This window comes from Neolamprologus brichardi, chromosome 20, assembly GCF_056152115.1.
Source record: "Neolamprologus brichardi isolate AB-2024 chromosome 20, ASM5615211v1, whole genome shotgun sequence".
In the NCBI taxonomy this organism is placed as follows: Eukaryota; Metazoa; Chordata; class Actinopteri; order Cichliformes; family Cichlidae; genus Neolamprologus; species Neolamprologus brichardi.
Genome location: NC_142123.1, coordinates 22,308,663 through 22,336,537, shown reverse-complemented (window position 1 = coordinate 22,336,537; position 27,875 = coordinate 22,308,663). Strand labels below are relative to the sequence as shown.

Below are 27,875 nucleotides of genomic sequence, written 5' to 3'. Positions count from 1 at the left end.
CACATCAAGCAACTCTAGCCACACTAAAGTGCTAGCACTTCTCCCTTCTTCTGCTTGGTTCCCGCCCATTTCTAGTGTATTGAAAAGGGTCACAGGAATATGCTAATTTCCTCAGCAACTGTCTCTCAAACTCACTTTGACCCCCACCCGTTTTACCTCTCTGCCCACAGGCCCTTTTTCTCCTAAAGCTAGTCAATCCCAACCCCCATTCCCATTCCTTCCCCAATTTTGGCCAAATATCCTCCACCACTTCCGTGGGCTTTTCAGGGTTGATCAAATGCAAATTCAACACTTTGGCAGCCTAGCAGGGGGACACAGAGAGGGCATAGTCTCACAGGATCAAGTAAAAAAAAAAAAAAGACACCATGTCTTGCACTCAAAACAGGATAAACCCCCTCAGAAGAAAGAAAATCGTGAAAAACTTTGGCTCATTCTTTAGTTTTTTTGTTTAGGAATTAGTTTATAACGGCAGCTAATCTCTTGACATATGCTGAGAATCAGCAGGCATAAACATGATTTCAATCAGCCAAGGGACAAATATTCAGAATTGGTATGTGAGTAAATGTTAGGGGCAATTTAGTGAGAAAGCTTTAAAAAAATAATTTAGTTATTGAAACCAGAGCAAGGTGGTGGCAAGGAGAAAATTCTGAACACTGAGTGCAGTTTGTAATCTAAACCTTCCCCCACTACACCCCTCCTCACAGGCAGATGGCAGTGTTTGGAGGCTCACAGAAAAGGAATCAGCATCACAAAGACATGATGTAACCGCCAGACACCCATCACCGTACAGCAGAGGAGAGGATAATAAACATACACACATTATCTCTTTCCTTCTGTGTTCCTAATCTTGGGCACATACATGTTTACCGAGACACGCTTAAACAAACATCCAGTGGAGAAGAAGCAAAGCACACGCGGGGAATGCTACACATGCGGAAACCAAGAAAGCTGGATTTCCAAACTTTGGGATCAGCAGCGTTGCCCTCACCTGTAAAACTGTTGTTCATTTCCGTGGCCTGGTCGTCATCGTCGTCGTCAGCAGGCACTACGCGGGCGTTTTGCATGTCATTGTAGGACTTGGTGCGTGTTGGGGTGGACTGATGGGAGCCTGCATCACTGAGAATCACTGTCCCAATGATGGGCTGCCTTGGCGGCTTGGGGGTCCCATAATAGTTACCTAGGCAACAAGGAGGACATTAGTATGCTTGAGAGAGACGCAGAAGGAGGGAGAGCGAGAAACAGAGAAAGGAAGACGGGGATAAAAATGAAAGAGTTGGGGACAGGAAGATAAGCAGGAAGAGCATCTATGAAACCTCCTAATCTTACGCTAGGAGGAAAAGACATAAACCTGGACTACAATGTGACTAGAAATTGAAAAAATAAGAATCTGGTTGGAAAGCTAAAAGATTTTAGTTTGGATTTGAGGCTTTAAAGCATAGCGATCAAAACTGTGGACCAGCTCAGCACACAGCTTGTTTTAGTCACTTTTTAGCTCCAAAAAATTGTTTTGGGGAAGCGGGAATCAATATTACATCCTTGAGTATGTTTTTAGTATTGTGTGACAAGCTACTTAGTGTTTAATTGTCAAAGATTAAGCAAAATCTATCACAAACAAAGAAACAGCTTGTTCAATATAACGCTGGTCTGATCACAAGGTCTGGGTTTTGTGGGAAACTGAGTCCTCAAAGTACTCTTCAAGTTAGTATATAATGTATATGCTGTATAGTGTTATGTACACCACATAATGCCAGTGTGGACTCAATAGCCATACATTCAATCAATTAACTACTCTGCAGTTGAAACTGGCCTGGGGAACCAGTTAGCGCAGCTTGGCATTAGAAAAGAAAAACAACTAAACTAGCTCCGTCCATGGGTTACAATTTTTTTTTTTTTTTTTTTTTTAAATCCCCCACCTACAAGCCCATCTGAGATGTAAAAGAAAAAAAAAAAAAGCAACTGACCGTAAACAAGAACCACTTCCAGCTATTACCAGAAGCAGTGAATTATTGCTTGCCTGCCTGATAAAAATATACTCATTGTCTTTCTTGCAAAACCCAATAAATCAATACAGTATGTTACACCCCACAGCCAGTTTGATGAGCTTTGACTTAAGACTGGAAGCAGGGAGAAAAGGGTAACCTGCCCTATCCAGAAACAAACTGCAATTCTGAATCCCCCCCCCTTATGCTAAGCTACCCATGTGGATTCTATAGCTTTACATTTTCATGCATGTGACCCGTATGACTCTATCTTTAAACTTAAAAGGAAGATAAGAACATCTGGCAGATGGTCAAGCCATCATTTAAATTTGGTTATATCCTCTCCCTTCATTTCAACTCTTCCACTAAAATCAAATTTAAAAAAAGTGGCATTTTCTAAAGTTATTTCTATAGTTATATTTAGAGATATTTGAACATCTCAAACAGATTTTGCTGAGAATCAATCATCCAATCTTCATCTACTAGCGTGGCTGGCCACAGCCTCCTGTGGATAGGTATTTGACATTGTCTGCGTGAAAGGAAGAAACGTGCCAACACACAGCAGAGTCGGTGCCAAGCAGATTAATGTCGTAACATTCCCTCCCAACCAAGCCCATGCACACACACACACAAATCTGTGTGCATAACACACTGCCTTGTGAACAAGCACGCACGCGCCCGCAACAACGCACACAAACACACAGGTTTGTGTTAGTATGAGACTTAGCGCTACACGGCACCGTCCTAATCAGAGTGAGAGGGCCAGATGTGGAGTGACCTGCTGTCTCCTGATGCATCTCCTCCCATCATGCACTGTATAATCAGAATCAACTGAATGCATGCTTTTGTAGCCTGCCTACATGTAGGAAACACTGTGATGGCTGCTACGCTCATTGTATCTGTGGAGAATGAGGACACCTGCGCAATCATGAGTCACATGAAGTGCCGGTTATGATCATTATCATCATCATCACCCTCCTCCTCCTCACCTTCATATGTTCCTATTTCCAGTAGCGTGCCACTCTCCTCAAGTTCTAGGAACTCCTCCACAGACAGGAAATTGTAATCCACCCCTGGGACCTCTCCGTCTCTGGGGGGGCGGGTTGTACCTAGGGGTAGGAAAAAAAACGAAATAGTTTAATAATAAGCTGCTGAAGTCAACCCTTATCTTTAGGATAGAATGACAGTACAATAAGACTTTTCCTCCTTGCGCAACATGTTCAATATACGTCTCTCAACTGAAAAATCTGTCATTAATGTTAGAAATGCAGCCAGCGCTGCAAGATTCATTCAGCTTTTTGAGATGATGACCAGCCACAGCAAAGTGTTCTGAAATGAAGAGGGTGTGATTGTAATTCAGAGCCATCACTGGCAGCGCAGTGTCTGTTGAGTGGCTGTGAATATTACGTCAGGAAATTAAATCAAGGCTTTGCATCTTGAGCCATCGCTCCGTCTCATGGGAAAGTGCTGCTCGCTAAGATGAAAAAAGGTCACCTTTAGCAATACACCAGTCCTGATAGTGTTATCAATCTCTCAATTTCTTCATGGTGAGTTTGAAATTGTAAAATGGACTGACATAATACTATTAGAGTCGTTTTGCCAAAGGGATCCTAACTAAATTGTTATCGATTGTTAAAGCATGCATGCTCACTGCTTGGAAGCTACACTGCATTTTGAGGTGCCGTTCGGTTTAACCGTAGTACAACAAATGCCTTTTAATTTGAGACAAAATAAAGCTGGAGCTTATACCTGAAAGTCAGTATATTTAACATAATTCTGAAAGAAATGCTCATTAGAAGTCTGATCATTGTCTTTCTTGCTGGCCCAACTGCCCTGAGCCTGATCTCCTGTTGGAGTTAATGATTAGCGGTTTGCTGTGTTTTACTTTGTATTGAGAAGACTTTATAGGAGGAAGCTGACACCAGACAATGGAGGCATGTCTGGTGTGTCTTTGTGTCTTTGACTTTATTGAAGGGAGATGAGATGACGTGCCAGATGGTTGATGGAAGTTGCAACCCATCTGTGATCAGTACAGGAGCATTTACACACACACGGGAGGTACTGCAAAACCCGGCTTAAACAAGAGACTTGAATGTAACACGCAACCCTTGCACCAGTGTGAAGCACTGCAGGCCACATTCAGTTGAACCTCAATGAATTAAGCAGGAGTTCAAACCTGAAAAGAAATCGCTACCTTATAACACAACTAAAGCTATCAGTATAATCCTTCAGAACTGCTTGTTGGATGGTTGAATAGTTTCAGATTAATTAACACTAAAAACAAACCGAATATTCAATCTGATAATGCACTCACTACTAACATTACTACTTACATTTAATCAAGACTGGACATATAATATAGGTGTATGGGCAAAAATACAAATGTTAATCTCTGTCGTCAGGGGATGACTGAATTGCTTTTGAGTTGACGGGTGCAGTAATTGTGCTTCTCACATAGTTTAAAGTCACTGTTCTAGTCGAGCGAGGAGTACAAAAAGACTCTTTCATGTTTATTTTCCTCAGCCCATGCAGTATGCAAGCACACAGCCTATCCCTCAAGGTACACCCAGCCCACAAATACCCTGTAATAAACAAGTCTTTACCAAGCACTGTTTAGTCCCACACCTGCCCCGCAAAGGAAACGCTGATTCTTTTTTGCTTTCCTTTCTGCCATTTTGAAAATGATACTCGAGATAAATAGATAAGGGAGGAGGAAATTTTATTACACAAGGCCGTCTAAGATTTAAACCACGAGTAAAAATACTCGCATGAAGAAAACATGATAAATCATCAAACTGTCTGTATACAGCAGCAATACACGAGCAAAGTGATGCTTTTTATTCCTCTTAGTGGATCACGATAAGATGAAAGTAACCGTCTCTGGGAGTTTGAGTCATACCACTGGGTGGTCCCATGGTGGAAGATGATGTTTCTGAGGCTCGGTGTGCTCTAATGACACTGTCTGCTGAGCTGGGAATGGAGCTGTTATTCAGGGCTATTCCCCACAGTAGAGAGCTCTGATAGGCTGACTAATTCTGATGTGCCCGCAGTATAAAATATTAAAGCTTTTGTTACATCAGCACACCATCATATATAAAACAACATTCTCTTAAAATATTTTTGTCTTTTAAACCCCATGAGTGGAACTGCATCAGTAAAGTAAGGACCACTCTTATTGCTTGCGAGCAATCCATTCCCAAAATGCCATCATATTTGGGTGCATTTAATAAAGTCGCAAACAGAAATCCCCATGCACCGGATCTCAATCCAAACAAAGTCACCGAGGGCTCACTGCTTACTTACACTGTAGTCAATTAAAGCAGAAACATTTTACTGGAAATTTATAGTTTACATTTTTCACACCTAAACTAATTCTGGAATGAAATAAATTAATTAAATAAACAACATCTAACATTTAAAGGGTTTAAAGGATCATCATGCTTGGATCTTTTAGTAGCTGAATCACTGGTCAGTGTTATCAGCATTATAAATGAGCAGAATTAACAGGTGGAACGATCTGAGACGGCCGTGTCACAACCAATGTTGCTCCAGGACCGTCACTGCAACTGAGGAATCGGAATGATGTGATGTCTTGTTTATAATGGCTCAGGATAAAAAGACTAGTCAAAAACTACAGTACGGATGAAAAGCCTCATCCTTAAAGTAGTTGAGTACTATCCCAAATTTTGGGATAAATAAAGTACTTATTACCTTAAAAATAATGTAAAAGCGTCATGTAGAGCACAATCATTTATATCATGTAGTAGGTGCACTGTAAAGGAATATGTGTATGCAGATAAACCTATTTTTTGCAGAGAAGAAGGTTGTCTTTAAATGGTTAAAAAAAAGCTTTTTTAAATCAGATTTAACACGTGGTTAACATTGTTAAGAGGGTCCATTTTAATCCAAGCCACGATCTTTTTCTTTTGCAGTAAACGTCTCACACTACTGTATCTTCTTGTTCCCAAGTGTGAGCCCAACTTGATACTCTTGTAGTGGCTGTAGTTGATTTCTCTACACTACTGTGTACTAGACAGTGCACTACAGAGGGCAGCACAGTGGTTAGCACTGTTGCCGCACAGCAAGAAGGTCCTGAGTTCAATTCCACCATCAGGCCGGGGTCTTTCTGAGTGGAGTTCGCATGTTTTCCCCGTGTTTGCGTGGGTTCTCCAGCTTCCTCCCACCGTCCAAAGACATGCAGTTAAGGGGGATAGGTTAATTGATTAATCTAAATTGAATCTGAATCTGTGAGTATGAATGGTTGTCTGTGTCTCTATGTGTTAGCCCTGCGACAGACTAGCGACCTGTCCAGGGTGTACCCCGCCTCTCGCCCTATGACAGCTGGGATAGGCTCAAGCACGCCCTGCGACCCTGGAAAGGATAAGCGAATGGATGGATGGATTATTAATCCAGGGAATGGGAGTCAAGTTAACAATTATCTAATGACACAGCTCCACGGTTATGCCTTACAAACTTACACCAGCTGAAGTTACCAGAAAAACAGTCACTTCAGTGCTACAGTGCCATTGTCCTTTAATCCTCTGCTCTGAAATTTATGATGTAGTATTTTTTATTATTTCCACAGCCATGTGAAAGTCTGTGTCCCTCTCAGTGAATAATAATCAACAAGAAGCAGTCAGTGCTTTGCATGTTTTAATAAAATAAACAAAGGTCGCATTGTTAACGAATACAGTGATGTTTGTTTTGTCAAAATCCAGCAATGGAAAACCTTACAGTACTGTAGTCTACTGTAAAAGTCATATTACAAAGGAAACATTTTATTAATTCCTAAAGGAAAAATGCCAAACATGTTCTGTTCCTGTAAATCCCGTTTCACTATAAAGGAGCTTTACTTATTAATTTCAGTGCCTAATACCTTGATACATTCAGAGATATCTAAATATGATCGTGAAATCCATGACAGATGACAAATTAATATTGTGTGTTTGTTTACATCGCCATGTTTCCCCTTTGCTATTCCACAGAACAAATTACTTTGCGAAGCTAAGATTTAAAAACTCAGCGTCTGACAGTCTACTTGATGAGGAGATTTGTGCTCTTAAGAATCACTGATGTCTTTCTAGAAAAGTCTATTCAGCCAGATTCATAAACCAAACTAAAGGCATTTTATCAAGTGTAGGAAATAATCCCTGTTGAATAAACAGCAGCACAGACAGCTTCAATGCTTTCACTGTAGTAGGACAGTAGCAGTGATGTCAGACTCAACTCTGAATTATCAGTGTGGTCAGTGTCTATTTTCTCTGTCCAGTTAAACAATGACAGTGCCATGGTGAGTCCTGACCCCAACTCTGATTAACTAACTCTGTCGGCCATCAATGGACTTTATTGTTTTACTGTGAGAAAACAGCCTGTACAAGCACGGATGGCAAATAAGAAACAAGCACATTTGGAAACGCCTTCACTTTTAACACTAACATATACAAGTTGAGCCACTATTCGCTCAGAGAACACATGAAAAAGTGCATGTAAATACTCAGTCTTCACCAAGTCTGGTACAGAGGGTGGACATAAACACTAACCCCTTATAAAAAATAAATAAATCAAGGCAGTACAGCAGCACAATCCAAAGCTTAAAACTAAACAAATGGATGGATGAGCTCTCTCGACAAACATTATAAGCTTCACAAACTCATTGCACTATTGCAAGGCTACACAGTGGATTAAATTTTTGACTTCACTACTTTTTCCCGTTCCTTTCCCTGTATATCCAATTGATATTCTAGTGATTAAAAATATGTTTTACTCAATTATTACGGACCAGAACCTACATGCACATTCAAAAAATTAGTAATTCAGCATTTAATTGTACGATTAAGGAAACAATTCTGAATTTCTGTACCTTTGCTGGATATACACCCATCCTGATTTTTAAAACATCATTATTTGTTAATAGTGAAACCATACTGGCAGTGCTTATATACATTTTCTAAGCTTTGCTTTTTGTGCTACATAATTATTGTAATTTGCAGCAATAAGCATTAAAAATGGCTTATGTAAAACCTAAATCTAGCACAATGCATTTTGTGCTACTCATAAACAACACAGTCGTAGCATTATATAACAGTGACGGGCTGAGACCGTTTTTTTAGACAGCTTGTTCCCGATAGAGAGGCTTCATGTCAGGCTTCAAGTGTACACAGGAGCTCCTTCAACAGTAACTCAAACATACTAATCTCACCCAGACTGAAGCTACCACAGGGACTTGCTGCTGACTGTGTGTTCACTACTGTTTGAACATTTGTCTTAAATCCACTCAATGTTAAAAAATATATATGATGACATAGGGTTGGTTTAGTAAATTGCTAATATTGTTAATTCAGTTTTCTTTACATAGCCAATTTACAATAACATTTAAGTCAAGGTGGTTTCTATTGTAAGGTAAAGATCTTACAATATTAGAAAGAAACCCCATCAATCAGTTCTCACTCTTAGTGTAACACAGGCTGCTATTCAGTAGCGAATATTAACTGACTAACAAAGTAAGGATATGCAACAATATCTGCTTTCCTTGCTCAGGTCAGACACACACACACACACACACACACACACACACACACACACACACACGGGAGTTTTCTGCTGAAACACATAATTTCCCAGTATATAATATTATTTAGAGCTAATGTTGAGGGTTTTATGGGTTATGAGACTGTAAATACCTTTGGAATTATGATATATAACATATTTGCATTGCCTCTAATGTCAGTTTTTAATTACGGCATTTAACAAAGAAAAAAAAAACCTTGATATTTCTACTTTTGCAGGCTGGAGTGTGATAAGCAAGGGATTTTTACCCACTTTGAAATTTTTCACAATTCCTTGATTTTTTTTTAAGAGCAATTCAACGTTAGAGTTTTTTTAAATAAAACAAAAAGCTTATAATTAATGAGAATATTTTTGATATGTTATTTAGAGCATATATGTATGAAAATCTCCAATGGTATATGTAGTGTTGTCGACTTCAGAACTGTAATTTCTGTAACAGTGCATATCTTGAGTGATGCAACAGCAAATACAAATATTACTTTACCATACTTAATTATTCATAACTTCTGTATATCCCATGCATATGATATTAGTGCAGGTACAACGTTAAATTATAGTACAGGCTCGTGGGACGAGTTGAGTAGCATGGTGCAGGCTGCAGTGTCTGTAACAGTAAATGATACACATCATAGGGCTTATATGCAACACATATGTATAAATGAGATATAATTGGTTAAAACATATCAAAATGTCTTTTCTATTATCCCCAATTATTGCTGGGTTACTTAATATTCATTTATGTATGAAAACAGAGACATTTTCAAACACAAAAGAATTTTACATGGGTGAAATGCAACAGTCGTTAATCTTAACCATTCTGTGATTCTTTATTCATCACAAAATTTTACCCCCTCCTCCCAAAAGGTTTAAATGTCTACCTTGGTCACATATTAGCTGAAGGTGTCTTTGGCAATCCCAAAGGTACAAAATAGTGAACTGAAGTACTTCAGTTTCAGTTCAGCTCACAGGACAAACCCAAGATTTTAGCGGGAATAACAAACCTTTATCTAAAGCTACACAGTGAGGGCTGAAATAACAATTATTGGAGGCGTATCCTGTGCAAATAAGCTGGGTATGCCATGTACAACAAACAGGAAATCCATCAATTGTATTCCGTCACAGATCAGCTTTGTGTAATTTCATCTGAGTTTGAGTTCACAACTTCTGCAGCCTCCTAGCCACTGTTAATGACTTCTTTGAGGAGAGTTTTTCTATCAACACATATATGGGTTTAAATATGCAAATCTCAGCATGGTAGTAGATGCGAGAATATTGAGGTGTTTGAAAATAAACCAAGAGCGGGATACAAAGAAGTAGAAATTCATCGTGGATACAATTTTTTAAAAAGCTTTCAAGGATGCTTTCCAGATAAGTATTTGCTTTGCTGGCATGTTTGCTCTGCAGTGAGCAGGAAATTGAGGTGGTCAATGTACTCAAACCATTGTAATTTTGCATCATCATCATTGTCTGCGGTTGAGTCATTGTCATTTTAACACCATTGCACTGTGGGGCTCTAGCAAAAATAGTCGTACTTACTTGCTATGGGCACCCTTTTTTGGTTCTATTGTGCACTCGTGGATAAATCTACACATTCAGAATTCAGGCTGCTAAATATAATAGTGCACATTAAATGAAGCAGACTATACATTCAGTAGGAAGTGATTTTGGACAGAGCACTAAGAGACTACTGCCAAGCAAGCAGCTGATGGTTTTGATGGTTTTTATGTTAACCATTATAGTAGATAAACACACAAAAGACAGCCAATGAGAATTAGAAATCAATGTTACCGCTATCTGGTCAAAAACCAAAACAATTAAACCAACTGGAGATTTGATTTGACGCTGAAGCTGGATAAGAAGTGACAAGATTACCAAGATTCCAGTTCACGCTGATGGAGACTTGTATTTGTCATAAAAATTAATGCAACAGTTGTTGAAATATTTCACTAAAAACAGACATTTCATTATCATATCACTGTCAAAGTAGTAGACCGTGCCATGCTAAACATGCAGGCCTGACTGCTGCTTTCTAAAGAAGATTCTGCACAAAATACGAAAGATCAGCCAGTTCACCAAGAGTCATGTGATGCAATGTGTTGTGGTTAACAAATCACTGTTTGACTTGCTAGAACAAAATCTTTAAAAAAAAATACAATTAAAATAAAAAAATCCACCACTAGATGTGGGTGGATTACAGGTTGCAGTCAACTGAAGTCTGCTTCGCCATCCCTCCCAGTTCAAGTGCATATTCTTAGCTATGGTGGCCACTGTAGGACAAGCAAGCGGCCGCTGTTCAGCTGCAGCAACTGTAGGCTGTCAGTCTGCTATTTACCTGATGTATTTACTCTGGAGGAGGCTGTAAAACTTTGAAAAGATTCTAATATAAGCGAATGAGTCAGTAAAGGTAATTTCTGTCTGATGATAGTGATACTGAGGCTTGTTGAGGATACTGTGAACTTTTCTATCTGTTATTTTCCACCGTTAGTCAGTGTTAGTTATTTTACTTTAGTATACACTGAAATAAGGTATAGAGCAGAACATTTAAAGCATTAGGTTTGCCTGTACTGTTTAAAGTGAGGTTTGGATCTTTTTACATCTTTTTTACGTCATATCCATTAGTGATATGGAATAGAATCAAGAAAAATTTGCACCCATGTCACTCACCTATCCACTTCAGTGCACTTTACATTAGTTTGAATTGAATAATTGTAAATGTCACTCTCCATTTGGAACTGTTTTTAAGAATCTAAGTATCTCACACATTTTCCTAATTCCTTATTTGTTAAACATTTTTTGTTGCTGTGAATGGTCTGTGCCTAAAGATCAATTCCTCCACTCTTTTATCTTGGTTTTTCACGTCACGTAAGGTTAATTTGTCTATTTCACTTGATACTTTTGAAAACGTTTCTGGGTTTTAGTGGGCAGGCACCGGCAAATCACTTCTAGCTGAGGTGTCCACCACAAAAAGTGTATCTTTGCTAGCTCTTTGCAGAGTTTACAAACCAAACACATAACATCCAATCAGTACCTAGCTCTCTCTTAATGTCAATCAGCCGCTCCAGTCTGTTCCCAGAGGGAGAGGACGTACAAGGCTGTTATGACAGAGAGCATCTGCCAAATGATGGAACAGCACAGAAGAGAATGAGAGAGTGAAGGAGGATGAAGGCAGCACAGATACACAGCACACACACACACAACAAAAATAATCACCTAATGGCCACGTGACATCTCTTGCAGAACAAACAACTCACACTTTCTCACTCAAACATACAACCACGCCTCTGGTTTTCCTCACATCTCCACCGTCATGTTGTTTTGGTGTTGTGATGTTGAGTGAATTGCATCTCACTCTCTAAGAAGCTGGATATGTGCATGTTTGAGTGTGTGACACACAGAGCATTGCCAAAAGGATAAAAGAGTCCAGGCAAGCCTGTCCTCGCCTCTCCCACATCATTAACATCGTCTCTGCGACTGTGCCACTGTAGTGCTGCAAAACCTTTCTGTGCAATATCAATGAACTGATTAGATGACTGGCAAAAATGAATTGGTCAGTTCGGATAATCAGTTACAGGTCCTTTAACAAGCAAAATCACTTAATGCTCAGTCGTTTCTGCCTTTTTGAAGGAAAAAAAATGCTTTATTTATATGTTGCTAAATAATATTTAATATGCTGTTATATGATGTATTTTTATTAACACAACTGTCAGTTTTCCAGAGCCAAAGGTGATTTGGTAAAATCCCAAACAATTAATTAACATTCATAAATCGACTGAGAGATTTAATTTACAAATATACAAAACGAAAAGTTGCAATCCCACATTTGAGAGACTTAAGCCAGTAGATTGTTTTGACATTTTCACTTGATTAAATAACATTCTTGTATTTCATTAAAAAATAATTTCAAAAGTAATTTAAATAAATTATCGTAGACTTCAGTTTTATTTTTTTTATTCCGTAGATAAAGCACAACAAATTGTTCAGTAACACAAAAGTGGTCAGTTGCAGCACTTGAGCATTTAGGAAAGAGACCCACTGCTCACTTAACTCGAAGCAATCTAATGCAGTAATGCTGGATTTGTAAAGCAGATTTTTCCAGTTTGCAGAGTGATTAAATTATTGTGCAATAGACTGGATGGTATTGTTATGCATTTGTGTTTTAATGACCTTCCTGAATAGGAAGTGAAGTACAACCATAAGAGTGTTGCGTGTCTGCCTACGTTTATCACTGCTGCACTTTGATCTAAATTTAGCTCCGATCTGTATAGGACACCAAATTAAGAACAAGAACGCACATGCAGTTTTGAGCACCCACACTGACATATGCACAGAAGAAGCTGTTTTCACACATGCGCTGCAGCTATGAACTTTTCTTGACATTACCCAAGAGGGGAGCTTGGGAGAACTCAAATCAGTATGAAATGCAATCAGTAAGGACATTAAACAGTCTTTAGCTCCCTACTACAAAGTCTCTGTGACGTCTGAGTGTGCTGATCTGTGCTGATGTGAGAATAAAGCAGGTAATACTCAAATGTATAACAGCTAGAGTTGTCATCCGGTGCCCATTTTCTGCATGCTGAATCCAGTAGTGACAACCTGGCTGAACAAGTTATCACTTGCTATGAGCAGCTGTGAGCTGTATGTGGCCAGTGTCCCAACCTTTTTCAGCTACATAAGACAAAGATAGAGGGCAGAAGTAGCATGTAAATACATATATATAGTGTATTCAGAGTATGGACTATAAATATCAAGCTAGCAAAGCCAGCTTCTGTCCTCACTGGCAGTTCATAAAAAGCTCTGGAGCAAGGGACATGTGTCCCTGAAGTGGCCTGTTTGAGTGCATGCTGTGACCCACATCCTCACTCCTAATACTGGGCCACTCACTCACTGCTACTGAACATGCACCATAAACTGCAGGAGCATCTGAGCTGTGCTATGAAATTAATTACAGACCTTGAAGTTGCACACCTTAGAGGAATGTCCTCACCTTAGAGTAGATGCTTTGAGTACTGGAATAATTATGTTAAATGGACATCCTCGTGGTGATTCATTCACACGTATAGCAACTGTCTTTGTCTCGGAGCGTATGGGGGTTAAGAGGATGTATGCGATCAAGGCTCACAGCTCAGACTCAAAATTGTTCAAAAGAGAAACCTCTTCTCTCAGCTAGGTGCCACAAATAGAAGGAAATCGTATTATCAGCAACTATTGGAGTGACTGTGCTGGTCTTACCATCTCCAGGCCTCTTCCTTGACATGTCTTGGCCACAAATATGACTGATTTATTTATATTCCATGACTTCAAGGATTACATTGGCCAAGATTATTATATTTAAGCTTTCTCATGAAGTCATACAGAGAATTGCTTTAGAGAACTTTATTTCTACATTTCACAACAACTTCCACTTCCATTTATCTTAAGTTTGACTTGGATATAATTCAGAGTTTACATTCTCCAGATTTATTTGAACGCTGCTGCACGCTGTAAATGAGCTCCCACCCGAGTGATGAGCGGCAAAACATTTAGAGGCCATTTTATCTAGCTTCAGAGAAAAGCAGATTCTAAGGCCATCTGGCTTCTGAATCTTTTACAATGCACAAGGCTTAACTTTCACTGTTTTGGCAGTGAAAAATCCATATTTTTCATCTTATATTGCTCTACATCATCAACACAAATACTGAGCTACCACCAAACCAGTGAGTGTTTGCACAAAGGTCACAGATAAACATAAAAATGGTTTGACCAGTGTAAACAGTCTTTTTACATTACACTGTTAAAAAAAAAAAAAAAAAAAGGAAAAAAGAAGAAGAAGAAACATTTTTTTTTGCATGCAGTTAAGTTGCACAGCAGCCTTTTCTGCTGGCCTGATGAAAGCTATGAGAGTTTGTGCTGCGGGAGAAGCTGTTGTCTGTGGAGGCTGACTAAATATTTCATTCATGTAGCTGAGTGAATGTTTGTATTGTATAAAAGTGGTTCAGGCCTACCAGGGATATCCACATTTAACATAATGCACTATACATGAGTAAAAGGAATAAAGGTGAGATCTGGTTCTAATGTTGCACTTACAAGCTAAAAATAAGGGGGAACGAAAGTAGAGAATATCTAAAATGGACATTTTTCAAATATTTGATTTAAATTACACTTTATAATTATAATGTTTTATGGGTACACTATGTCAGCAGCATGGTAAGGTTCTTGTGACCTGATCATCTTCCTTTGTCCAACCTGAAATATTACAAATATTGGATTTCTGATGATAAAAACTCCAAAGTGATGATCTGCGATTTTTCCATTAGCATCACTATCTACTGCATAAAGAAATAAAGTATGTTCAGGTTTTTAATTAACCCACCTCAGTAATTGTTGAATGGATTTCTATGGCAACTCACTAGTTAGCAAATATTAGCATGGAAGGCTAGTGTTTTAAATCAGTAGTTAACCTAGCAAGCATGTCTTTGGACTAAGGAAGGAAGCAAGAGCATCCATGTGCTCACAGGGAGAACATGCTAACCATGATAATCATTAGATTTAAACCTAGGACCTTCTTGCTGTGGGAAAGCAGCAACAACCACTGCACCACCACCAAAATCTTTTTTTCAGAGGTGACGAAAATAACTTGATGATGATGAACACTAAACACGATCTTGCTTTCACATTAGCACATTAGCATTTAGCTAAAAAAAAACAGAAACGCAACCACTTGCATGAACTCTTGCTTATGGTGAATATATATATATGCCTAGGGAGGGCAAGTTTGTGAAAGGCTATCCATCTCATGGACTGAAGAAAGACAGTTACTAAGATCTGCCTAATGAGGCCGAAGGATCGCATCATCACTGTGCTATTTTTTCAGAAAATCCAGCTGGAGCCCGAACAAACAACTGAAGAAAGCCACTGGGGAGATAATCACAGCAGCCAACATCAGCTCGAGATGGTTCTGGATGGTCGTAGCTCACAGGTGGAGCCTAACTAACCTCGTCAGGTATACAGGTTAAGGGGTGAAATCCTGCTTACCCCAAGATACCAGGTGAAGATATGGGTGGGTTCCCAATAAAGAGAATAATCTAGTTGCTTCAGCAATTTGTAGGTATAGCAAATAATATTTGAGGTTTACTTCACCTGTATTTTATATATGAACACAAATGTGTAGAAAAACAAAAGAAAACACCAGCACAGTTTATAGATTACTGTAAATCTGCACTAAATCTAGTAATCTATCATTAGAAGACCCACCCAAACCCTGAATTTGTAGAATATTTTAGCTGTTTCACCTGAGACTTGGTTTGTGGTACATTACTGAAAGGGCTCCTGTGGGCCATTTGAAGAATTTTTCAAAAGCCGAAAAATATAAACAATGTTTATTATTATAACAGTTTAGGATGGGCTGAGGTTGCCAAGCAAAAAAGTGCAGTTTGAAGAGTCTGTTTTCTGCTCACGTGAAGCCATCTGATAAGATTCTGCTTCTCACTGCAAAATTGTTCCTCTTTTGATGTTATTTACATTGAAAGGTGAAATGCAGGATGTCAAGCAAAGTGCGAGAAGCTGACTACGTCCCGCGCTCACGTTGTCCTCTTCTGACCTTTGGGTCAGTATGGTTCAGTTACCTGGGGCCAAGATGACCTCTCTGCCTGCAATTACATGACCTCAAACTCTGTTGACTTGCTGAGATCTTTTCTCCCATATATAAAATGTATATATCAGACATCAAAGACAAATGGCCAGTGACAGCGAAATCTTAATGAGTTTGTAAAATGACGCAAAAAAAAAAAAACATTCCTTGTGTGCGCACGCCACTGCCACCACAACAACAATCGCATCCGAACGCACACAAACACACAAATCCAGGTGAAAACCGTCCTGAGTATTAACAATAGGCAGTGGGCCAACGGCACTTTGGTGACATCTGATACCCTCAATCGCCTTCCTGCTGTTGATGGTCTGAGGAGCTTCCACTCATTGTCTAGCAGACATAGGCAAACTTGTAGACACACACGGGGACACACGCACACCGTTTCAGCCAAACATCTGTTGTTTTTAACCCCTGCTGGTTGTGAGCGTGAGCATAGCAGGAGGGAGAACACAAAAGAACAAGCACTGACCTGAGAGCGAGATTAACCTGATGGCTGGATTTTAGCAAATTAATGTCAGACAAGGCTCTGAGTGTTTCAGTAATGAAAACAGCAGCCGGATTATTTATTTAATTAGAGTCATAATAAAATAAAAGAACAAACTTTATATTCTTAAGAAACCCAATCTTATCACACGTGCTTGTAACAGTCCTGTGTACAGCATCTAAACCACAGCGAGAGCATATTTTGGGGCATTGTTTCCAGAATAAACACACATCTTTGTGTTGATGGGGAGGGTGTGTGTTATGAAAACAGAGGCTGAGAGGTGACGTTAGAAGAAATTACATGAACATAGAGCAGACCGAGCAAAGGCGGGGCAGAGAAAGCAAACAGTCGCGCAGGGAGTTAGCATGGAACTGTCTTGGGCCTCTAAGCCAATTACTGGAGCTGCATTGATTGAGGGAGCACTTTAAGGCCTCATCCACACAAGTAGTCCCTTAATACACTGGTCAGATGATGGAAGCTTCTCAACCGCAAACTATGGTTAGGTGGCCATTTGCATCCATTATGGTGTGAGCTGGACAAGTCTTTAGCTATTCTATTTTAGGTTTTAGGAACATAATTTGAACATAAAATTAATTAAAGGATCCAGCCTCATTCTGATGCTTGAAGGCTAGAAGTCTGCTGCTGTTGCCGAGTTGGACAGATTCTGGACCTGTCTTTTGTAGCCCTGATCAGGACCAAGATGATTTTTATGTCCCCAGTACCATGGCTGCGTTCAATCAGCACTTCTATCCCCCATTAAAGGAAATGCTGGCCCATAATGATTGATGAAGGGGAACAGGGAGAGAATCAATGTAGTGGAGGCCCTCAGATTAATGATTAAGCAAATAGCAATCCCACTCCAGATCCTATCAGGGGCTGAGGAGCTGCTAGGAGCATGCCATGCTGTAGCAGGTTCGGTTAACTACCAGTGTGCTGGGGATGGTTCAGCAAGGTGCTGCAATGCCTCCTCCTGTCTTACACAAGAAAATAGAGGCAAAAAAGGCAGATTTGAAAAACTATCAAAACAAATGCGTAGAGTATCTGTGTCACCATGTATGTCAGTACTATTTTAGTAGTAAAACTGTGAGTGTATGGATGGCTGTCAGCTAATGGGTCTATGAAATGCCAAAAAAAACCTCCCTCAAAACACAACCCCAAAAAAACACCCTCAGTAATAATGCAAAAGATTCTTCAGTCTCAGCTTCTCAAATCTGAATATTTCACTCTTTTCTCTGTTTTACACGACTAAATATGTTTGCGTTCTGGACTGTTTGTCAGACAGAATGCTTACTACAGGGCCTGGAGGACTTGGAAATGACATTTGTCATCTGTAGTTTTTAATATTTTATAAGCTAATATTTATTATGAAAATGGTATTATGAAAATAACTTGGATAGCCCTGCTATTCAACCTGAACAGTTTCCGATTTATACCTTTGCTTATTTGGTTTTTGATCAGATGGTAACATTTTAAATAAAATATGAAACCATCTTCACAACCTATGTGTTTTTCTTTACAACTATTAATGTTTAGATGAGGTTGAACATTTAAGACGTCAAAGACCTTAATGCTGCTTTCATGAAATATAGAAAAAGCATGCTCTCACAAGAAAGTATTTTGCCAGCACTGTGTGTAGCACTTTTATTTTATTGGGGCTACAATAGAAAGTTTTCAAACAATACCGGCTCTTTACTTATGAAGAGGCCAGGTTGTGTATCAAAGAGCCTATTTATTTAATTATTATTAAACATAGAAAAGGTTTCTCGCTGTGACTGTTTCAGTAAAGGAATGACGGAGTTGCCCATTAAAGAGAAGGAGGCCAGACACACAATACTGCTGCTGCCCAGCACAACAGGGCATTCTTTCAGCTTGCGCCACAACAGTCCTCACTGCCGAGTCCAGCCACTGCTCTCCTGCTGCTTCCACAGCTCCCTCCTTTTCAATATGGGGACGAAGAATAAGGCAGGGTAACTGAAAATGAATAGTGGGCAAGCATATAAAATCCGAAGCGTTATTAGCTATAAATCTAATGAAATAACATTAAGATTTCAGTTTGGGTTTTTTGTGGGTTTTTTCGCCTTCTACTAGAAACCGGTGCAGAAATAAAACCCAAAATGGGAAAGGAAGAAAGGAGCTTTTATTTAAAAGGCAAAGCTGAGAGGAGAACAGACTAGCTAGTGCACAAGAAAGGGTGACTCAAAGAAGGGGAGAAATGAAAAGGTGGATGACAGAAAGAAAAAGATGTAGCTGCAGGAGCCAGGGGCAGGGCAAAATGTCCTCCTACAGTAGTGTGTCAACAGATCAGTGTTTAAAGTGAGCCGCTAATCAAACATCAACTCAGACTGACAATAATGCATGTGTGTGCGATTAAGAGAGCCGCCGTCATCAAAGACGCACAGCACAACACATCACAGCTTATCAATATATCACACCACAAATCTGCATAAGCACCGGTTCCCACAGTCTGTTAAAAATCCACCTGCCTGCATTTCTGCCTCTGTGCATCCATCTATTCTCCCCACCCACATGTCTTTCAACGTAATCCCGGAAGACACGGCATCATTCCCAGGAGAAGTAGTAAATGTCACAGATTACCTCTACGCCGCTGCTTCTGTGCCCGTTCTCTCTGGTTATTCCACAGAAATATTCAAAAAGATAAATCCAAGCAGGATGAATTCTGCTTTTCTTGCTCCATCCAAACCATCCATGGATCATCCAGCTGTCTGTGAGCAAGTGCTAGCTCCCAGCTTGCAAACTCATTCAGGCAGGCAGCTAGTAGGCAGCTGCCGTTTTTCTTCAAAGCTCCACAAGCAGAGCAAATTAGAGGTCCAGCCCAGCTTAGAGGCTAAGCCAATGTGAGCTATTCACACTCCAGTTCCTGTCTGAGGCCAATGGCTGCAGCCCCACAGCCCCTTGCATACTCCCGCCCACTGCCTCTCTCTCCCTCTCTCTCTCTCTCTCTCATCTGCCTTTCTGTTCTACCCTTCTCCAGCTATCTTAGTCATAAATATAGACTCTTGGCATTACCTAACACATGGTCCCTCGTGATATACAGCCAGCTTTGTGCAGGTGCCTTGACTGAGAAAACCTCCCTAAGGTTGAACACTGGGTTAAAGAAGGGAATACAGCACAGAAAGATGAGAGGGGAATACAGTAGAAGAACAATACCACATATATTGCCACATATAGTCTACTAAATACTTATGTACGGCGTTTGCTGGTTGGATCCGTTTACTATCCTTTGACCAGACTAGTCCGGAGAGGCTTGACTTAATTAGTAACTTTCAGGGATTAAGCTCCTAATGGCTGACCAAAGGAAACCTTTGTAAGCACAGGTCTGTACCTGTGCAGACATGGACTGCTGCCCAGGCATCCTGACCACAAAACCCCGGAGCATCCCTGAGGGAAGAGGACTGCAGCTTTTTGTTCGGATTCACGTGGTCCAACTTCAACATAAGCCCTGATTGTACCACAACTAGAAGTAAAAAAGTAACTTATAATGGCACTGCTGCAGTGAAAAATTAGTGAGTTAGAGAACATCAAAAGCACTCTGATATATGCACACTGAAATGAAACTATAGCAAGCAGATTAGCTTAGCTTAGCTTAGCTTAATGACTAGGAGCAGGAAGGCTCATCCTAAACAGAGATTATGTCTAACAGTACCATATACTTAGAATAATAATAATAATATATATATATATATATATGATGAATATGTTCACATAAATAATATAAATAACTTGTTTAATGTGTACAAAAATCAATGATTTAAAGGATTTCAAGCCAACCTTGAAATGTAATGTTTCTAAAAAATAGTTCTAAAAACACAACCAATTTGCCATGTAAAAATGTGCTCATCACTTACACTTTGCAAAATGGACAAATGCACTACTCAATTAACCAGTTACGATATAAAAAAGAAAAGCACTCAAGGACATTATGAGGTTCAGTCCATTCTTAATATGTCATGTAGTTAATGCACCAGTCGGGCAATAATCTGGGTGCAATTTGACAATAACTATGGCTTTATCATGAGTAAGGGAGTGTTGATCCAAACTCTGATACCACAATCTGAAGATTGACTTTATCTGATTGTAGAAATTTTGAGCCACAGTCATGGTCACTGCTTGCAGGAACTGGCTAGCTAGAATGTAGACTAGCTAGCCACCACAGCAGGTCCAAATCATCACGAGACAGACAGACAGACACACAGACTAATCTTCATGATCACAACAAAGAATCCTTGTTTAGCCAGTTTATTTACACAATAGTTCATTGAACTCAAAAAGTTAAAAAGAGGTGTCATTGTCACACACAACACTAACAGCTAACCAGCTAGCTTGACTGCCAGCTAGTCAAAAATATTCTCTAAACACACAAGCTTTTTTTTTTTCCTTCATGTGAGGCAAAGGGCTCTACTTTGGCTGAAGTACGAGTCTAGTCTGAGCATGCAGGGAGTGCAATCACCCCGAGCTAAACTGAGAAAACTACAGTACATAAATACTTCTACAGTTAAAGAACAAGCTAGTGGTTCATTAATCAGGGCCTGATCACCTTAACTTGACCCGAGTGACTGAGACTAGCCTCTCAACAGTTTTCACATCCTTACTTGAGTATTCACAAGATCAAAGCATGGCTGTCTTACATAGATGAGCTTGATGAGGAAAGCAGAATGAGGATTTTAAATAACAATAACATTACTGTGAGCCTCACTTTATATTCATGATCACAGTGGTTCTTCAGCAGTATTGATTAAGTTGATGTAAGACCAGGCTCACAGTACAGTTTGTTCTTACCTCCAAGTGCAGAAATAGAAATAGAAACAGAGGTTGTGCTTTGACAATGGTAATTCTGAATAGTGTACCATAAGAAAAGGGCCTAAAGGAAATTGTCAATAACAAAACAACATAGGACCATAGCCTCCAGGGCTGACTTTCACCCACTTGCCAATCACAGTGACAAACAAGGAAGAAGATCTGCAGTTCTTTTGTAGATTTGAAAATTGGTTCTGTTATTTACTCTAATAGTAGGAAATAATAGTCATTTGTGACTGTATCTGCAAAATGTACTAAAAACAAACACCACATGCATTAAACATAAACCTCACAAAGTCCTTGAACACAGAGGCTGCACCTGTCCTCATGCATCATTACTATGCAAAAACACATATTTGCCCAGCTTCCTCAGTGAGCTTAGAAGCCATAATTTTTCCTTCCTCTGCCTTTTCTAGAGAGGATTGTGTGTTAACGCAGCTGATATTTGGTCACGAAAGAAATATGAACCGTGTGTATGTGAAAAGAAGGCAAACAGAAGCTGGGGCCCACTCATCCGTTACAAGAATGAATGGCCATCATTAGCATGAGGCTCCCCAGCAGCACCCTGCAATGCAGCGACACACACAATGGCGAGTGCCACGCTTCCCCCTGCCGTTCCCCCAGAGAAGCCCTTTTGTTTGAGCAGCATCTGGACCTGACCTCCATGTATTCAAGGCTGATGACCCCCCCTCTCCATTCCCTCTCAGCTCCTCATATCTTCTCTTCTCTCCTGTAGTATTCCCTTCTTAAAAACCTGCTCTGCCTCTAGAGCAGCCCCCTCCTCCTTCCTCTCGTATACCTTGTCCGTTCATCACATACAGATGCCCCCCCTCCTTCTTCTAGCTAAAGAGAGCAGCCATCTCTTGCTTCTTGAAGAGAAGGTCTGTGTATTAGTGGGCCTTATACAAAGCCTGCAGGGTGAATTAGAAAACCAAAGAGGAAAAAGCACCAGGGCTACTGGCCATCTGTCCCTCTGGGTTGGACGTGCCTGCTCCAAGTGTGCCTGCCCCCCTCTTTCCCTCACATAATTCCCACCCCTACCCCCACCTTCCCTGATTCCCTTAGCCTATATACACAGCATCAACCACACACACACTACCATGCATACATCACAGGCTTTGGATTGTGGATGATGGTGAGAGCGAAAAAAAAAAAGAAGGAGCGAATAAGGATAGAATAAGGAGCTGCCACTTGCCTGGATGCAGAGAGAGCCCGGAGCCAACAAATCAACCCGTAATCCCTTTCTTTGTGTGAACGGCAAACAGAGAAATTTGTCTCCCACAATGACTTCCCCAAGATCGGCAGTGGAGTGGAAAACAAGGAAGCGAGGGAGTGAAAGATAGCAAGGAGGGGAGGGAGAAAGAGAGAGAGCGAGCAGGAGATGGTGGGTGAGAGCAGTAGAGGCAGGGACACGGTGGGAGCAGCTAGAGTGTGACAGAGAGAGACTGAGGAAGGCAGCAGCCACCGCCGAGCCACAGGAACGCTGACACTCACAGGAGGATTTGATGTGAAGAGAGGAGAACGACAGAGTGAGGGAGCAGAGAGAGAGCGACGGAGGGAGGGAGAGATCAGGTGGGGGAGGGAAGATTGGTTCACTCTGTTGCTCAAAACGCTGAGATAACCCTCATCTGCAAGCAGCAGCTGTAGATGTGAGAGAGAAATGAATCCCACGAGAGAGCAACTTGTCTATCAATTGTGACATTTGCTGCACATGATAACAATGGCCATCTGTATCAGCGGGGATATGCGGGAGAAGAGGGTGGGTTGAGGCAGAGGTGCTCTTACTATAAAGACACACACAGACACACACACACACACACACACACACACCATACACCCCCGAAAGCAAAAAGAAATACCTCAGATAGTGTCAGCGCTAAAGGCACCTGTTCGAGTCAACCAAGTGGAGTGGGAGCAACACATGTACCCAGGAAAGGGGGAGGAGACACGAGAGACACAGACAAAGGAAGCACAGGGCTGAGAAGTGTGTCCTTTATTTGACTGCTTTTGTTGTTCTGCCTTGTCATGCTAAGACTATATTTGCATGTGTGTGTCTGTTTGTGGTAGAGACACTATAAAGGAGGTGGCATGGATAGTAAGTCACTAAAGGGTGAGCAGACGGAACAGGAAAAGGGAGAAAGGGGGTAAACAATATAAACGTTTCAATGTTACACACACACACACACACACACACACACACACACACACACACACACACACACACACACACACACACAGTGTTGTGACCCAAAAAGGGCCACAAGACAATATGTCTGTGTGTCTTTGTGTGTCTTTCCAGCTGCTTAATATATAGCAGCGGGATAGTCTTTGGAACAATAGGTTGGGGTTCGAATCCTGGTCAAACCATGCATCCAGTAAGGACCTCGAGGCTAGAACCCCAACCCTACCTTGGAAGATGATCAAGAGATGCAACTAAAGTCATACTGGTTCAGTTGTTACCCAGCTTAGCAAGGTGTTGGAGAACCATCAAATACTGATAAGAGGTGGGCTAGTGGAACAAGTCACGGACAAGGAGTTAATGTAATGCTACTATCCAAGCCGAGCCAAGCCATATCATGTTACAATGCACGTACTATGGATAAGTGGAAGGCAAACATCCACATTGACCTAGTAGCTCAATGCTATAACATCAGTATAAGAAAGCTACTATTGAAGCTGAAGATCCAAAGTACAGAACAATATGAACAGTAGTGAGCAGTGTGGACATAATGAGCTGACCCTGATAGACTGGAGTAGTCTAGCTGAGCTACCCACCCAACCCATAATGCCCACCCAACTGCTGTAGCAGTAGCATCTGCTAAGCTGAGAATGAACGATGTGGCCAAGGTAGCCACAAAACCAAGGACACGACTCCCTGAGCTCACTGACAAAGTCCCAACAGACAAGAATGCGTTCAGATGTGAAACCACCTCCAGCCCTACTATTAGAATCACTGAAACCAATGAGCTCATACACAGTACTATCACAGTAGTCCTACAAACACTGGGGTATAAAATCAATGCATGTAGAGAAAGCCACCATCCCCATCTGTGGAGAAGGTGGTTGGAAATTAAAAAAAAAAAAAAAATAGCTGGTTAACAAAGGAGCAGACGTCACGAGAAAAAGGTCCTGGATGGATAATATATAGAAAACTATATACATATCTAAGGATACCAGCCAAAAACTACCAGCCAAAGGCTAACAGGTCTGGACACAGTTTCAATATTTTCTTCAAACCAAATAAATGAATTGAAAGAACATTCAATATAAGCAGCGACTGATTAGTAGTGGAAAATATTTTTGAGTGTGTCACATTAAAGTATTGTTTTAAAATGACAAATTAATGATATGCCCAGTGAACGAGCAGTAGGGGATTTTAATCTATAGAAAATGTGTGAATATATTGACGTCATGTGTCAAAAATTAGTCTGTAACATGTACGTTAATACTCAAAAAATTCAGATAAATGACAGATGTTTATGTCCCCACAACAATGTACCCAGACAATTCATGAGATATACCTTACCAGTTCTGGGTTTAACCCCCTTTGCTTTCCAAAGTGCCTTCTTTGTGGTATATAACTTGTTGAATATATGTATATTCAACAATTTGCTAGAAACATTCCTTAGAGATTTTAGTCCATATTGACATGACAGCATCAAGTAGTTGCTGCAAACATGTTGGCTGCTCACCCATGATGCAAATTTCCTGTGCAAGATATCTGGTGACAGTGGAGGTCATTTGAGTACAGTGAAATCATTTTCATGTTGAAGAAACCAGTTTGATCTGTCTTGAGCTTTGCGACATTTTCTGCTGGAAGCAACCATTAGAAAATTGGCACACTGTAGCCATAAAGGGTTGGACGGGGTCAGTGACAATCGTCATCGAGGCTGTGGTGTTTAAACAATGCTCAGCTGGTACTATGGGGCCCAAAATGTGCCAAGAAAATATCCCAAAACCATTACACCACTATCATCAGCCTGAATTTTTAATACAAGGCAGGTTGGATCCATACTTTCATGGTTAAATTCTGACCCTACCAGCTAGATGCAGAAGTAGAATTAGAAGTAGACTCATACCAGGCAACATTTTCCAATTTTACATTTTCTTCTGCATACAGCAAGTGCAACAAGTGATTGTGCTACTGTTTGTTTTCCATCAGCTTAAAGCAGTCTGGCCATTCTCTTCTGAGGACAATACAAAATACTGTCGCCTTCTGGATATTTTTATGTTTTTACAGTGTTTCTCTGCAAGCTCTATGGATGGTCCTGTGGGAAAATTCCAGTGGAGCGAAATATTCAGTCAAACACATCTGGCACCAACAATCTTTCAGAACTTAAAATCACCTTTCTTCCTCATTCAGATCTTTGCTTTGAACTACAACAGGTCATCTTAACCACATCAAAATGCATTCGCTTGCTGCCATGTAATTGGCTGATTACATTATATTCAGCAAAGTGCCACGTCAGTATATATTATATTCGACTGCTATTATGACCATTTCTCGTATTTTTATCAGTCGTTTCAACAACCTTGACGCCAAACCAGCAAAACCAATACCCTTGATCAGTCTGTGTGTTTAGTGCTAATCACATGCTAAATTATTGTTGCAAATCTGGTAGATTGCACCAGCTACATATCAGCATTACCAATGTGAACATGTTACTGGCTGTAGTGGCTCCACCAGGCACCCTTCAGTGTTCATATTTTTTTTTTATTTATCTTTCACACAAACATAATTAAATAAAAAATTTGGCACATAATCTTGCTTTGATAATACTTTTATTTAAAGCAGTTGTTTTCTAATCTGAGTACATAGTGACCAGTTCTGTCTTAGGCTTTTTTATTTATTTGCTAGTAACACTTACCCTAAGTGTTTCCACCATGCTCCAAAAAACTGACCAGCTGGGTTAGAGAGATTTTTATACAATATGAGCAGGAAATGGAAGAGTCCAACAGTGGACTGAAAACAGGGGATATGAAATTGGGAGGGAGACTTGAAAAAAAATCTATATAGATATATATTAGAAATATGACTATATCTGATATAAGTTAATCTTGATTTGTAAAAAATATTAGTTGACTGATGTTATTTTTTTTCTAGTTTTCTAAGTTTGTTCGTTGCTATTGTTTGTCTAAGTGCCCCACTCTTTTCTGTCTAACCTGTGTCTACATTAAATCCGTGTGCCTGAATTGTTAGGTGAAGTTAGTTATATTAACCTAATCTCAGTTTTGTTTTGTTTTTGTTGAATTTATTTTGAGTTTTTGGATGTCTTTACACCATTTGGGATTTTGTGGAGAGTGTTACAATTTTTCATTTAATTAAAAATGATTAAAAAAATACTTCTTACATATTTGCCCCATGTGCCTTACTGTTTGGTCCCTGACACTGATATTTAGTCCTGTTAACAGCTAAGTTTAGCTATGTAGAGGTTTGTTCTGTACACATTTGTTAGGAGAGTCTTTAAGGTCAATGACGGATCAGTTAAACACTATCACAAGTCATGCACAAACAGCACAGTATAAGAGCTCTAAAAACATTGAGAGTCTTTGAGAGAGAGCATACAAGGCACAGTCCTGCCTACATCTCACTCCTCACTGACCTTAGAGACTTAAACCAACCTTCATGATGGTACATTTCCTCTCTTGTGGATTTTATCAGTCAGCTATGATAAAAGTGCAGCCTCTTAATAAAAGCACTCTTGTAAAAATAAAAACCAGTGTGCAATGACCCAAAGATTAATTTCTTGCAGTTAAAGACATCTTAAAAAGTTTTACTAAATCTGCTTACAGTTATCTCTAAAAAGGAAGTGATTTTTGTATCTCTATTTGTATCCACAATTTCTTAGGGAAAAAAGTAAAAAAAAATAGAAACAAAACCTTGCAATCATTTGGGTCTCTCTTACACCACCTTACAGTAGCATTCTTTTGAAAATCTCTTGTTGTTTAGTTTTTGTTTTGATGTTCATGTCAGCACTGTCCTAGCACACAAGGGCCTCCATCATACAATGAACTTCGTAAGAGTCCAACATGCTCATCACATAATCGGACAGGAATCTATTTTCAATATATCAGAACATCATAATCCCAGGCAGGGCACCGGGTGAGGCTCAGAGAGGCAGATTTACTAGTCACATGGCTGAGCGTAAGAGAAAGACACCCAGAGATGGGGAGCAAAGAGCGAAAAGGCAAAGAACAAGAGAGTGACCCAGGGAGAGAAAAAAATCCATTAGACTAGAAGCCACATTTTATTAGGAAGCACTGCAATGCAAACACATGCAAACTAACACCAAGTCCCATTTCAGAGAAACAGGAGCGAGTGGTCATGGTGATGCTGATCTCTGTTGTGCCTGTTTAATTAATGTCTGTACATATCATAATCAGATAAAGTTCTCAGGGGGAA

The 27,875-nt window shown here is 40.1% G+C and overlaps 1 protein-coding gene across 10 annotated transcripts in view; it reads right to left on the bottom strand.

Moving 5' to 3' along the window:
* The window catches only part of LOC102787374 (membrane-associated guanylate kinase, WW and PDZ domain-containing protein 1-like), an 89,090-nt gene that overhangs the window by 33,923 nt on the left and 27,292 nt on the right, over positions 1-27,875 (bottom strand). For 8 of the 10 annotated variants that reach the window (XM_087833738.1, XM_087833730.1, XM_087833732.1 and 5 more), the window contains exons 3-4: positions 2,969-3,088; positions 989-1,177 (exon numbers count right to left, since the gene is read on the bottom strand). In XM_087833738.1, the coding sequence (XP_087689864.1) occupies positions 989-1,177; positions 2,969-3,088 (309 nt within the window). Of the gene's footprint in view, positions 1-988; positions 1,178-2,968; positions 3,089-19,252; positions 19,743-22,667; positions 23,225-27,875 lie in introns of those variants that run through there. The other 2 variants (XM_087833735.1, XM_087833737.1) reach the window with 2 other exon arrangements.